The 15,665-nt window shown below is 38.5% G+C and overlaps 1 protein-coding gene across 1 annotated transcript; it reads left to right on the top strand.

Annotated features, from left to right (window-relative positions):
• Positions 1-7,671: 7,671 nt before the first annotated feature.
• FGF20 (fibroblast growth factor 20) lies at positions 7,672-14,904 on the top strand. Its single transcript, XM_042933837.1, has 3 exons — positions 7,672-7,957; positions 13,421-13,524; positions 14,659-14,904. Exons 1-3 carry the CDS (start codon positions 7,672-7,674, stop codon positions 14,902-14,904), a joined length of 636 nt encoding a protein of 211 aa, XP_042789771.1.
• Positions 14,905-15,665: the final 761 nt, after the last annotated feature.

A 15,665-nucleotide genomic window follows, 5' to 3' on the forward strand; every position in this document is an offset into this window, starting at 1 on the left:
TTCTCCATTAACGAGGTGGCATTTTCCTGAAAGCAATCTTTCCTCATCTGCAAAATGAAGGTGTTTGGTTGAGGTGAGTTGGCAATTTCCTTCCGTGACATGAAAAATATGAAATACTTTCACACTATAATTTTATGATATATTCAAATGATGACAGAAGATCACATGACATGTGAAAAAATTATGTATGTTTTGCCAGATGCCGTGAAATAGGCTACTTCCAAGTGGCCCCAAACCCAGGGAAAACTGGCGATGATTGTTGTCATTAAAACAATCACTTACTGGGGTGCCTGAGTGGCTCAGTTTGTTAAGGATCTGACTTGGGCTCAGGAGCCGGGATCTCAGGACTTGTCAGTTCAAAACCCACAACCGGCTCTGTGCTGACAGCTTGGAGCCTGGAGCCTGCTTTGGATTCTGTCTCCCTCTCTCGCTGCCCCTTCCCCAGTTGTGCTCTCTCTCTCTCTCTCTCAAAGATAAAAAAATTAAAAAAATAATAATCACTTAGATGCTGTAGCACTAATGGATTTTCATACACCTAGGATTCCGACAATACTTCTGCAAGTTGGATAGAACATATGTTATTAGTCCAATTTTATAGAGGAAAAAATTGAGCTCATGGGCTCCAGTGATGTAACTTTCTCAAGGTCTCATAACCATTCAGTGGCAATATCTTGCTTGTATCTAGAAAAGTGAGTAAGGAAAGAAAAAAATACAAGGTAAAAATCAAGCTGTGTTGTTAATTTCTCTTGTTACTCTCTGAGATGGGTAAAGTGGGAGGGGGGCTGGATTAGAGTAGTTGATGCTCCCGAAACACGTAGGCAACAACAAAGATGTTCAATTTGTGTCAAAATTTTATTCCGTTTAAATTTGGTCCCCAAAATTATGTGATTTCATGGTCAGCTAATTTTCCTTTTTCCATGTGTGGTCAATATTGTTCACAGAAAATATCAAACTTGTTCTGATCCAGATTTAGTATTTTGTGCAGACTGAAACTCTTCTATGCAAATATTCCAGGAATTCTGGTTTTATGTCAATTATCTTACATAATACCTGTTGAATTTGCATTTTTCTTTCCTATAATTAAAGTGCTTCTAATATCTGAGATGTGATCTTTCAAAATCTACATTAAAATTTTTTTGTTGATGTAATTTCATACTTACAGAAAAGTTACAAGTGGCCCTCTATTCACATTCTTTGTTGACATTTCACTCCACCTGATTTGTTATCTATTCTCTTTTTCTGTTTATGGTTGCATATATAATTTTTTCTGAACCACTGGAGAATAATTTTGCAGACGTCATGCCCCTTTATCCATAAAGTTCTATTTGGGATTCCCTAAGACTTTTCCTTATATAACCACAGTACACTGGCAAAATCAGGAAATTTAATGTAGATACAAAACTATTATTTAACTCACAATCCATATTAAAATTTTGCCAGTTGTTTCAATAATGTCCTCTATAGTTTTATTTTTTTCTGGTTCACACTCCATCCCAGGATCATACGACACATTTAGTTTTCACATCTGTTTAGTTTCCTTTAGTATGGAGCAGTTCCTCAACCTTTCTTTGTGTTTCTTAATTTTGACATTTTAGAAGCATGTAGGCCAGTTGTTTTACAGAATGTACCTCAATTGGGGTTTATCTGATGTTTCCTCATGAGTAGATTATGCATTTTTGACAGGAATACCAAATAAATGACATCGTATCCTTCCCTAAGATATTAAGAGGCACATGGCACTGGTTTGTCCCATTATTGTTATTTACTTTCATGATGTGGTTAAAATAGTATTCACTAGATTAATCCACTAGAAGTTACTGTTTTCTCTTTGTGATCGAGAAACAATTTTTGAGGGAGTACTTGAGATTATGTAAATAGTCTCTTCTTCATCTAAATTTTACCCCCTAGTTTTAGCATGCATTGATGATATCACTGGATTAGCAATGATCCTATGAAGGGCTGCAAAATGGCCATTTTGTAGTTCCATCATTCCTTCAGTATTTATTAGTTGATATTCTTCCATAAGGAAAAGTTCTCCACAATTCATGACAGATACACTTGATAAATTGGAATTCATTAAAATTAAAACCTTCTGCTCTGTGAAGGACAATGTTAAGAGAAGGAGAAGACAAGACACAGGCTGAGAGAAGATATTTGCGGAAGACACATCTGATAAATGGCTATTATCCAAAATATGTAAAAAACTCTTAAAATTCAACAACAAGAAAACAAATAACCAGATTTAAAAATATGCCACAGGCTTTCACAGATACCTCACATATGGCAAATAAGCATATAAAAAGATGCTTCGCATCATATGTCATTAGGGAATCACAAATTAAGATGAAATATTATTACATACTGATTAAAACAGTCAAATATAAAAACTCTGACAACATCTAATGCTGGTGAGAATGTGGAGCAAATAGGAACCCTCATTCACTACTAGAGGGAATCCAAAATTGTACACCTACTTTGGAAGACATTTGGCATTTTCTTGCAAAACTAAACATAGTCTAACATACAATCCAGAGGTCACGCTCCTTGATATTTACCCAAAGGAGTTGAAAAGTCATGTCCACACAAAAGTATGCACACAGATGCTTATAGAGGCTTTACTCATAGTTGACAAAAGTTGGAAGCAACCAGGAAAACCTTTAGTAGGTGAATGGATAAATAAACTGTGGTATATCCAGACAATGAAATAGCATTCAGTACTAAGGGATAATAAGCTATAAAAGCCATAAAAAGACATAGAGGAATCAATCTTAAGTGTATATTACTAAGTGAAAGAAGGCAATCTGAAAAGGCTACGTACCGTATGATACAAAGTACATGACACTCTGGAAAGGGCAAAACTATGAAGACAGTAAAAAGAGCAGTGGTGCCAGGAGTTGGAAGGGGAGGAAGGATGAGTGAGTGGACACAGAAGGTTTTTCGGGCAGTAGAACTACTCTGTATGATACTATAGTGATGGGTACATATCGTTATACATTTGCCTAAGCCCATGAACACGATATACAACACACCAAAAGTGAACCCTAATGCAAACTATGACCATTAGGTGATAATGACCTGTCAGTATAGGTCCATCAATTGTAATAAATATACCACTCTGGTGGAAGATGTGAAATCTCTAATCTCTACTCTTATTTGGTGTGAACCTAAAACTGCTCTAAAAAAATAGTCTTAAGAAAGAAAGAGAGCTGCCCCAGTCCTGGGACCAGACATTTTCCCTGGGTCATTTTAATGGAAGATTAAATCAAGAAACTAAGATCTAGACATGTGCTCATGTGAGACATGTGCTCATTTGCCTCCGGTGTATCTTTGCATCTAGGCCTCTTTAGTTGTCAGAGTGGAGGTACACATTGACACACACACACACACACACACACACACACCCCCCACATGCTGGTACTGATCACTGCAATTCCAATTCATTACTACAGGATTCATTCTAGTCTTGTCTGTTTTCATATTTGTATCTCCATTCTCTGTGAAACACTGAAGTCTCATCGTCAATATATTTACTCATTTGTTCGATCTTACAAAACAGTAATCTAACCTCTACAACTAAGAAAAACAGTCTTAGTAACTGAAATTTAATATTTGTTCATGTATTTTTCTTTTGGTCTTTAGACCTTGGTTATTTGGTCAAAGAATTCTATTTGAAAATTACTAAGTGTTTTTTAACTGATCATTACTCCTTTTTGTGTCACTTGAATTCACTTAGGTCATTTGTTGCTGGTTTTGTTCCCTGCCCCCACCTCTTAATTCTTTTTAATTTTATTTCACCTAAAAAAAATTGAAAACATATTTCTGCAAAAGTCAAAGCTCTATGAAAAGTTGCTCTCAAAGAAGTGTCACTCCCTCATGTCTTCTAATCCATTCACATCCATCCCAGATAATGAATGAACAAGGTAACCAATTTCATTAGTTTCTGGTTTGTCTATCCTATGTTTAACTTTGACAAAAAAAAAAGAAAGGCATATACATGTTTCTTACACTATATTTTAAGTGTGCAAAAGCTTTGCTCTTTTCATTAATAATATCATCTTTCTCATTCTTTTCCCGGCTGTACAATGCTCCATTGTATGAATGTACCATAATTTATTCATTTAGTGTCCTGTGTATGGAAATTTATGCTGTTGCCAATATTTTATAATTACAAATAATAAATAATGTTAGGCAAACGTACTTTTATTTTATTGAGGGTGTAAGTCAAGACTTTTAAATCCGTTTTTTTTTCTTTCTCTCAAGTTAAACACATGCAGAAGTATCAAAAGCCATTGACTTATTTTTCGTGTGTTAAAAACAAAGATTCATGACAATATGCTTGCTGAAAAGCTATATAGGAATTATATGGCCTGGAAAACTGTAACTGCATTTTGTGGAAGTAGAAATTGTACCACATATTTGTATAACAGCAAGGCAAGTGTGGTCTCTAGGAAGTATAGGTGAAGTTGATTAGATTGCAGTGTATACTTAAAAGTTGAATAATGCACTCTTGTAAAACACTCTTCAAAATTATTTAACTTCCCATGATATCATCACAGCATGTGCAAAAAAAAAAAAAACTTTAGTGTTATCTTTTCCTGTCACATGACTAGTACAAACAAAAGAAATCCTTATCTTTTTGTTTCTATTCTGGCCCTTTATAAAATGGCATTAAGCACCATTCAAAACTTACACATTAAAGGTTTGGTTTGGGGGAAAAAAGATTTATTATGTATTTCAAACAAATCACATTTGCTATATTATGAAGCAAACATTTTCCCAACAACTGAAAAGTCTAGCATCTTAGATGCACAGAAAACTATAGTTTTAAAACCACATTCCCATAGCAACCCTAGGCATAGTGAATGAGGCAGGAGTTACATTGTACTTCCTTTACAAAGCTGAAACAGGGGCATTTAGAGAGTTTAAAGAAATTACCGTGAGATGTAGGACTCTGGACTAAATCCGGAGCTAGAATCCAGGACATTTTTGTTTTTCTTTATAAAGTGGGATGTGTTGATCTCATAGGGTTATTGTGGTGATCAGTTAAGGTAACGCACTTGAAAATGCTCAAGTTGTACAAAGAGAAGGTAACTCTATTATTAGAGTATTGGGGCTTTTGGTGACCATGTGTAAAATTTCCTGATATTAATATCTAGAAGTAATGCAAGAGACTTAACCAGTCTAAGGGCTATAGATCATCCAGCAGGGCTTAAAGTGTCCATGTGGGGAAATAGTTCAGAGACTGAACAGGTACCTCAAGGAGCAGGTGACGATGCTAGATATCCGTTGCGGAATAATTAACAGTATTGGATGTTGTACAGAACTTAGACCTTGAAATAAACCTCATTAAAAGGCACCTGATCTTAGTTTTAAAACCTTTAAGTACCTCCTCTTTAAAAGTAATCAATGTATGCGCTGGCTACTTTAGTTATCCCGCTATGAGATTCACACAACTTTGATCTAACTTTCTTTGATTTAACACTGCAATTAAGAAGATTTGGTTCAAAGTAAAAGCTCATTGGTTGATGTTTTACACTGATGTGATAATGTTTACACAGATGTGCTTTGAAATCTTGCTTATGGTGGATTTGGGGGTCCTACTACAAGACAGACCGCTGTTATTTGAAAGGTGAAATAATACGACATTTACCTGGTACAACCTTTAAAACAGACTTAGAATATACATTTCTAGAGTGATTTTTCTGTTTATTGTTTTTAGCTAGTGTTTTTGTTTTATTTCATATCTATCAACGGTAAATCACTTGCTTTAAGGATTCTTTTATAACTTGGTTGCACAAGGGTAAGTACTTAGGGCTGCAGTGATGAAAAGGTGTAACTTTACCTACTTTAAAGCACCTGCCAGTTAATTAGCAAAAAACCCTGCCGAGCAGATAAAATAAAGCAGTCACATCCATTTGTGCTCCCAGGTTCAGGCTTTTGCTGAACAGACCATGAAATAAGACTGAAAAATGAATCTTTAGTGATTCCCTAAAACTTTTTGCTTAGGGGGAACATAAATCTGCCAAATGATTCTCAACTCTTTTGCCACTGAAAAATTTTAATGGGAAGATCTTGAATTTCACTAGTGGTACAAAACCAAAGTTTTAAGGTTTACATGGATAAGTATTCATCTCCTTCACTTCAATGACTTTTTAGTTTACAAATACACACAGGCACTCTTACATTTTTACCAGTAACTTCTCCTGTCTCAAAAACACGTCGAGAATCAACACTATCGACTCATTTTTATAATTAAAATATGAACAACAACAACAACAACAAAATCTAACCTTAAAGAATATGCAACTAAAAGGAACAGGGAAATGCTCTTAGATTGGATAAGGGCCCCAGAGGCCACTCATCATTTATGGCACCACTCATTTTCTATTTGTGGCAAATATAAGAATGTAAACCATCTTTTTTCAACGTATTTGGGTTTACCCTTAATCCGTACATTCCTGTTTATACTATGTTATTTTATTGTGTTGATGAAAAGCCCATGACCTTAGCACACAATTTAAAACTTCCATGTAGATATAAGGCAATCTCGGTTAGATCATGTGCTATCTGAGAAAAGATAAACATTAAAGCGAACCTGGGAAGGGGGGGGGGGGGTATGTGTTCCTAACCTAACCTTGATTATGTAAAGAAAATCCCCCATCTAAATGATAAAAGAAAAAAGTAATGCTTGTACATTTTATTAGTGTTTTAAAATTAGTGAGTTAAACTGTCAAAGCTTTGATTTTCCTTTCATGTGTGTCTGGGCAGGCCTAAGCCTCAGGTAACGCCCTTTTTCCTTCTCTGTCTCTTACTTTTCTTTGCACCTGTCCACTGCAGGCTCCCAGCAGCTCCCAAGGAGTCCAATTCTCCTCCTCTTCTCCCCTTTTTCCTCCTCCTACCCCTCCTCCACCCTCCTCCATCCCCTCCTCCACCCCCTCCTCCCGCCTCCTCAACCTCCCTCCCCCTTCCCCTTCTATATACCTGCCGAGCTGGGCTCCTTTTTAGCAGCCATCTATCACTGCAAAGGAGTTCACATCAAAGGCGGTTGCACAGCAGTAGCTGAACGGCATCACGGTTGTTCCAAAGACAACCCCAAAGAGGGGCCTTAGTTGCGCCTCCCCAAAGTTGCTGGCTAGCTTTGGCCCAGTGTGGGAATGGTTTTTGCGACAGCATGGATAGAGGACCGTCAAGGGCCCCTTTTGGTCACTTCCGAAGAGCAAAAACGTGTCGAGAGGAGGCCGGTTTAAGATTTCAAACAGCACCTCTCCAGCGCGCATGAAAGGACTTGATTAGCATATGTCAAGAGGACCCGCATATATACTCGGTGTGTATGTACACAGGACTCTGATCTGATCAGTTGGCGGAGTTGGAGCCTCAGCCCCCGGTCCCAGCCCCAGGCCCAGCCCGGTATTGGCAGCGGCAGCTATAGATGTTTCTGCAAAGCCAGCAGCCGGCTCCCACCCGCCCTAGGAGAGAAGATCGCTCCAAGACAGTGAAAACTCCCCTGCTATCTCAGTGCAAAGTCCAGTCAGCGTCCTCACAGGAGTAACCGGGCCTTTTTGCGCTTGTTTTGCTATATTTTTCCTCCAGTCACTCCCCCATCCCCGCTACATTTTTTTACTGGGGGGTCTTTTGTCTTCCGGATCGTCCGCCTCTCCCTCGGGCCCCTCCATGGCTCCCTTAGCCGAAGTCGGGGGCTTCCTCGGCGGCCTGGAGGGCTTGGGCCAGCAGGTGGGCTCGCACTTCCTGCTGCCTCCAGCAGGGGAGCGGCCGCCTCTGCTGGGCGAGCGCCGCGGCGCGGCGGAGAGGGGCGCCCGCGGCGGGCCCGGGGCCGCGGAGCTGGCGCACCTGCACGGCATCCTGCGCCGCCGGCAGCTCTACTGCCGCACGGGCTTCCACCTGCAGATCTTGCCCGACGGCAGCGTGCAGGGCACCCGGCAGGACCACAGCCTCTTCGGTACGTACCGGCTCCCCAGCACCCCCGAGCCAGCCCGTGCGGAGGGAGCGCGCGGACCCTATCCGGTGCGAGGTGCGGGCTGGGGCTGAAGGGCGGGCCAGCGCGGGGACAGGGAGGACTTTTCTCCCGCAGGGCTGCAGCTCCAGACGCCGGGGGCGGGAGGGGAAGGGGTGGGTGCTCCGCCCGCACCTTGCGGCCCTGCCCTTTTCTGCTGCCTGGGGCGAGGCCAGGACTCGGAATCACGTCTCCCTCGCACGTCTCACCTCGCAGGCAGTTTTTAGTTTTGTTTTTTAAATCTGTTTTGGTTTCTCCTGCTTCTTCTCACATTGCCTCCAGCACCATTTACTTAACAAAAATTAACATCCGAAGCCGTCTGCTTCTTTAAACATGCCCCCGCGGTTACGGGGTGGACAGTGAATTCATGGCTACTGCTCAGGGGGTCGCTCCTGTGCAGGGTGGGAGCATTTACCGTAACTGTTCACCCGAAGAGGTAGGTGACAGATTCACTTCCAGTGAGCGTCCCTGCTGTAAGGCTCACCTGCCTGCAATTCTTTGAGCTCTTGAAAGTTCTGTTTGGGCGAGAAAACCCAAGTACTGTTTGGGCGGGGGGGGGGGGGGGGGGGAGCCTATCCGGCTACTGAGCATGCCCAGTCGCTCAGCCAAGCTCCTCTAGAAATTGTGAAACCCGAAAGCAAAGATCTTCGTATTGACTGTGTGGAAGAGGAAATGGGGAAGCGAAAGAGGATATGGGTGGGAACACACAGGGACGTGTTTCAGAATACCTCCGGCAGTGCCTGGGAACAGAAAGGGTTAAAATAAACAGGCGAAGGATCCCTATGACACCAGATTGGGAAATCCTATGGTCTCTATTGTTAATTACCCCCTAACTAGCTGTAGAGCTAGCAAGTGCCTTCAACAGCCCGAGCCTTAATTTCCTTTTTTTCTGTACAATGATGGGCTTAAATTAGGTGATGACTTTTAAGGTGCTTCCAGGTTCTAACATCTCAGGATCTTCCCCCCCTTGCGGGGGTTTTCATTATATTAGAGTTAACCCGGTAGCATTCTCAAAGGATTCTTGGTCATCAAACTTGGGACATCACTGGAGAGATTTATTGTAGTTTTAACAGATAGGGTTTACTTGTCAGCAGCAATGTGAAAGGGCCCAACATCTGTCTTCCTTTCTCTTCCTTAGCGCACTGAGGGCTCTTTGAGAATCTCATTTCTGAATGGCCCTCTCTTGTCCTCTTCCCCTTGTTCTTATACTCTCATCCCTTTTTTGACTTGCAGTACTCATTAAAACTTTGGAGAAGTGTAAATCTCAGTTTCAGGGGCATTTGTAACTCTAGATGTAGAAATGAGCATGTGGTGGTCATTTGGTAGCACTTAAAGGCTTAGAAAATTAACTTTTTAAAACCCATATGTTTGCAGCTTCCACTGATCTCTTCCAAATTCCCATTGACTATGAGTCAAGAGTGTCATGACCTACTGGCCAACCTTGGGGTCACTTTTAGAAAGTGGTTTCTAAATGGAGGAGGCTGAGATTCTGATTCTAAAGAACTCTGCTGACATCAGGTGGCTCAGTTTTCTTCAAGAATTATGGCACTCCTTTTATTACAGAAAGATTTTCTGGCTACTAGAAAGATTTAGAAAGGGACACAAGGGTGGTAAGGACTAAGAGTAGAGGAGCTAGAAGTTAGGTTTAGACTTAACCCCTACCCCTTGTGATACACAGTATCCCCTTGTGATACACAGTATAGCCTTGGAAATTCAGCTTTTAAGACACTTGAGATTCTTTTTTTTTTTTTTTTTTGAAATTTATTGTCAAATTGGTTTCCATACAACACCCAGTGCTCATCCCAAAAGGTGCCCTCCTGAATACCCATCACCCACCCTCCCCTCCCTCCCACCCCCCATCAACCCTCAGTTTGTTCTCAGTTTTTAAGAGTCTCTTATGCTTTGGCTCTCTCCCACTAAGACACTTGAGATTCAACCGTGGCCTCCAAAGACACCAGTTGCTTTTTTCATTTTGTGACTCTTAATAAGACTACAGGAAGATATACAATTCTATGGGAAGAGATTATAAATATTTCTAGACTTGATGACATTCATCAAACTGGTGTTTAAATCTCTTCCTTAAGAAAAGGATATTGTATACCAGAATTCCTATCTTGCTAGAACATTTTTCTTTTACTAAATTTTTGCATAAGCATTTAGTAATTGCAAAAATAGGACTTGGACCGATTTTGTAATAGTTCAAGTCACTTTATGGTGGGAGGCTAGGTATCGGAACAAAATATTTACTGTTACACAAAGGGAAAAGAACGCAGATTAGTTTTCATAGCCTAAAGGAGGTGTGAACAGCCTCTACCATTCATTACAGTGTATCCTAGTGGCCTTGAATCACTAACACATCATAATTTACTGCAAGGGGGAGTGTAGGTGAGAAGAAAGTTTATGTTTAGCCTGTATAACATCATATGCTCCTCTCTGTATTTGCCTTCTTTTACTAGTGCTTCAATGATTAATTATGAAATTATTTTGCTATTTTTCTTTTAAACTCATTAATGTGTCATCAAAGTGAGAATTTTGAAGCAGCTTGAGAATGGCTATTGGTGATGCTAAATAACATGTTTGATAGTTTATACTAATTTGCCCGTGAATGATTAAATGAAAAACTCAGAATCCTGTATTTAAAATTTCAAAACCACATCAATAGAAGCTAAGCAAAAAGGTCTCAGTGAGGTTAATATAATTTCCTATCTGAGTTCTCTCTATATTTATAATAGAGTTTTTCTGCACAGTAGTACAGTAGGAAGATTTTACCTAATATGTAAACATGAAATCATTGCTTAAAAAAAAAAGTTTAACCTGAGATCAAACATATTCCTTTAAAGGCTTTTCCTTTATTCTCCCCTATTCTCCATAGATCTGTCTGATGTGGTTGCATTGTGGGTTGACTCACCTGTTTATTATGATTTTTTAAAAGGCTGGCTTTGAAAATGATACCAGAAAGACAAAGTACCTCCAAGTCTTTTTATGGGACACTGGGCATTAGAAAATCTATCTAAAATCTGTGATTACCTCTTAAGGAAGGTTTTTCATGTCTACTCTTTGTTAAGGAATTAGCTTAGTTGCCACCTCATTTTATAAATAAGAAAGACTTGTCACATCTCATTTAAGAATCAAGTGATTACAAATTACTGTGTGGTATACTATTTCCTCAAGGAGAAAAAGGATCAGAATTTAAAAGTGTGGCTAAAATCTATAAGAGGAGCACAACAACCACATAACCTTGTTCCCATAAATCTCTGTGAACCATTCCAAAATTATTAATGCCTGGTTATGGATGAAGTTTTAGATGTTGTTTAATCAACTTGAAACCACTGAATGCCATTGTTCTAAAGAGATATGTGATTTCTTGTCTTTCTACAACTACATTGTTTTGGACAAGATAGCATTATCTTAAAATGAGAAATGGAGTCGAGGTGGTTTACCATTTGGTTTTGCAAGAAAAAAATGGATACTTTATAAGACCTGTGATATAATTGGTTTATATGGAAATGAAACTTATATTTTATTGTACTTGAAAACTGGTTCTATTACACATCCTAATCGTTTAATCAGTTCCTGTTCTCTGAAAGACAAGAGCATCTTAATGTAAATGAGATACTTAAAGAGAATTAAGTTACATGTGAGGCATGGTACGCTTTTCCACTTGAATTTAAAATTCAATACAATTTCAAGTAATTATACATTTGTAAGTTTATCCTGGATGAAATGCTGTTAATATATCTTCTTCTACTGATCATGTTTTGGGTTTGTGTTTTTTTTCTAATAGAAATCACTCAATGGGGCGCCTGGGTGGCTCAGTCACTTAGTCGTGTATTTAGTAGTGCATGGTTGCTGTGGGATCCTTGATAGCTCTAGTGTTCTCCGTGATCTACCACTAGTTTGAGAGAGCTCCTTTGAGCTCTTAGGAATCTGTGTTTAGAGCTTAAGAATCTATGTTTCTGCCAAAGAATGAATTAGGCTCTGAACAGCATAGAACCCTCTGTATAACCAAATAGCCAGATTTTGTACTTTCCCTTGGCCTTGGGAACATCAAGTGTCCAAACAGGAACTTGTTCAATAAATCAAGATATGACACAAGAGCAAGAATCGGGCTAACTAGTGCACATTTATGCTGTTTGTAGAGCTGAAGAGGGGGTAAAGGAGCAGGGGTAGAAAGCTATCTCGGAAGGCAGTTCCAAGCATAGAAAGTATGTCTATATATCCTTTCAGCAAAGAGTCAAAAGAACAAGACAAAGGAATTAGTCCAAAGGTTAGTATATACAGAGAAAAGGAGCAATGCATAGGGAAGCATTAATTTTTTTTACTATGGCATATCAGTGTATAAGTGGAGAGTTTTTGATCCTAGTTTATCTATTGATAAAGAAAAATAATTTTAGAAAGTTAGCAAAAATAGCAAAAAATCTACTTGCATGCTAAAATCTTGGTATTTGGCTATCACGTTTAATGAATTATAAAGCCCCTTTACTTCTTTGAACTATCAATTTTATTTTTAAGAACCATGTAATAGGAGACAGCACACTACGTAATCTATAAAGTTTTGAAATCACTGTATCATCCTGGAGTAGAAACATTGGATTAGGGCTCAGAACGATGTGAGTTCATGTGTTTACTTCTACTAATTCCAAATGTCATATTCTAGGGCAAGTCAATAAACCTTTTTTGTGCCTCAGTTTCTTTATATGTAAAAATGGGGATAATATTATCTTACATACCTAGCTTAGTGAATTGTTTTTTTTTTGTTTTTTTTTTGAAGACCAGGGAGAAAATATGAGTAGAAGTCCTTTATAAACTATAAAACACTAACATACACATACAAGGTATACTGGTTGCTGCCATTAGAAAAAGATTGACTTGAGTCATGGTTAGCAAAACCAAAACAAAACAATTAATAGAACATGGTTATAATTGACTAATGGAATCACAAAGGACTAAGAATACCTCTATTATGTACTAATTTATGATAATAATAGTTTCCACTTGTTAAATGCCTAAATGTGTTAGTCCATACGACTCTCCTGGAAAGATGCATTTCATCCATTTTGTATATGAGGAAACTGAAACATCAAAGAAGATTTACGACTTGCGTATTCAGACTAGCCAGTAAGTTACTGTAAAATTTTGTTACTGTAAATTTTACAGTAAGCTCTGAAGGTCAATCTGGTTTAAGGTTTTATACCTTTAACATTATACCCTGATGGACAATTTTTCCTTTTTAGCTTTTTTTTCCACCTGTAAAATGGGAGGATCATCATAATAAGACAGTTATATAGCACTTTTCAGCCTATAAAGGACTTTCACCTACATTACTATATTTAGCAATACCAATCTACTCTTTTCAGTAGTCATATGTTCATTAATAAATACAAGTCATTATTTTGTTTATAAATTCAGGTATCCTGGAATTCATCAGTGTGGCGGTGGGACTGGTCAGTATTAGAGGTGTGGACAGTGGTCTTTACCTTGGAATGAATGACAAAGGAGAACTCTATGGCTCAGTACGTATTTTAAAAACATTATTATAATTCTTAAGGCTATTCATTTTTGTTCAGTAAAATGCCTGCCAACAATGCATGTCAGAAGAAATATATAAAATATATACTTGTAGAAATTAAACGTCTGCATCCTGGTTAATTTCCATGTGTCGGGACAGTAGTATCTAACTCAATTTCAGTTTTTAAACCCCAAACAATTATTGCTTTCAGTTTGCTAGTTCTTTCTGCCCATTATCCTGGGTCTTTCTACTTCCCTCTGTATTTTGATTATTCCTGCTAGAGACAGAGAAAAATGTCATTTTCTTCTGGCCATGTTAAATTCTTTTCACCTTTATATTTCATTTAATGTAAATTTTCTCCACCCATGATCATCTTCCATAGCTAAATATATATCTTGCTGACCTCCACATATAGGAAATGAGTGAATGAAGTCTTAGGATAATGTAAGCAACAACAGAAAATGGCAGCCATACTTGACCATGTCTGCAGTCTTGATAATTACAAGAGCCATGATTCAAAAAGCGACTGTGGTCTCTCACTTAGGATAACATGTGGTCTGTTTTGAAAAGGCAAGAAATCACTGGACATTTACTACATTTACCTAATAGTAACATCTAGATCAAAGTTAATGATGGAGAATGTATCATCAAACAATTAGTAAATACATAAAGGGAAGATCCATGATTTGGAATGATGCTTTTGAATTAGGACTTTGGATGTTAACAAGATCTTGAAACGTTTCAGAATGATAGTGGAAACTTGCTATGTAGAACTTTGGCATCTAACAACAGAGCAAGATAAGCTACAGGCCTGTTTGGTGGGGATGGTGGTAGGAGGGAGATATAATGGAGCATGGGAAAGTTCTGGATATTTATTGAGTGTCTGGAAATAAAATTGAGAATTGATATTTAACTGAAAGTTCTTTGAACTAGGCTTCTGGGAGGCTTAGCAGACTGGGAGAAAGAATTCCAGACAACATAAGAACTAAAACAAAATAAAGCAAAACCAGCTCCTCCATTTTTCTTCTTCGACAAGGATGTTGTTAGAGGCAAAGCAGTGAAAATAGAGCGATGAGACTTTGCTTAAGAAATTCTCTCAAAGGTGTTTTTTTAATGGTAGTTACTTTCTCTCTTATAGGAGAAATTGACTTCTGAATGCATCTTTAGGGAGCAATTTGAAGAGAACTGGTATAATACCTACTCATCCAACATATATAAACACGGAGACACTGGCCGCAGGTACTTTGTAGCGCTTAACAAAGACGGAACCGCGAGAGACGGTGCCAGGTCCAAAAGACATCAGAAATTTACACACTTCCTGCCCAGACCAGTGGATCCGGAAAGAGTGCCTGAATTGTACAAGGACATACTGATGTACAGTTGAAGCGTGACAGTGTCTTTACCGAAGAACCAAACTACGACCATTCTTTCTTGTTACAGTTCGCACCGTGAAATAACCCAGGAAGACCCTCAGAATGTTTTCTGGCGAGAGACTGACTTTGGAAAGGATATTGAGAAAGGACAAAAAATAACCCCCGCATTTTGACTTGAAGCAGATCAAGACCTCTCTTTATACGTGGATTAAGTTCCCTTAGGTACACTGGGTCAGTCCTTACTGGAAAATTGAAGCTGAAAATCTGTTAAACTGTGGATAATGGGAACCCCACCTAGTTTGCTGCTGGTACCTCACCTCTCTGGATTATGTTTACTTTAAAAGTTACATTATAAAATAGACACTTCGTGTTGAAGAAATAAATCAACGCAGTTGGCCAAAATTATTGGTACATAAATTCTGAGGACCTTGTAAGATTTTGCAGGTTATGGAGTTACATGTAAAAAACCCGGATGAAACGTGGACTACGGAACATGCATGCCAAGATGGAACATTTTTTTTTTAAGGATGGACCTATTTATACATTTTCACTTTGCAAATATTTATTATATATATTTATTTATTGAAGAGTTTATTTTTTACTGGTATATGAAGATAATGCAAAGGAAAAAACAACAACAAAAATTCCTTTATCGTGCCATTGTCATGATGTCCAGAGCTGTAAAGAAGACATCATTTTTGCAACATAGTAAACATAGAATAAAATCTTGAATTTCTTTTTAAGAATAACATAGAGCATAGACTATATATAT

Source organism: Panthera leo, chromosome B1 (assembly GCF_018350215.1).
Source record: "Panthera leo isolate Ple1 chromosome B1, P.leo_Ple1_pat1.1, whole genome shotgun sequence".
NCBI lineage: Eukaryota > Metazoa > Chordata > Mammalia > Carnivora > Felidae > Panthera > Panthera leo.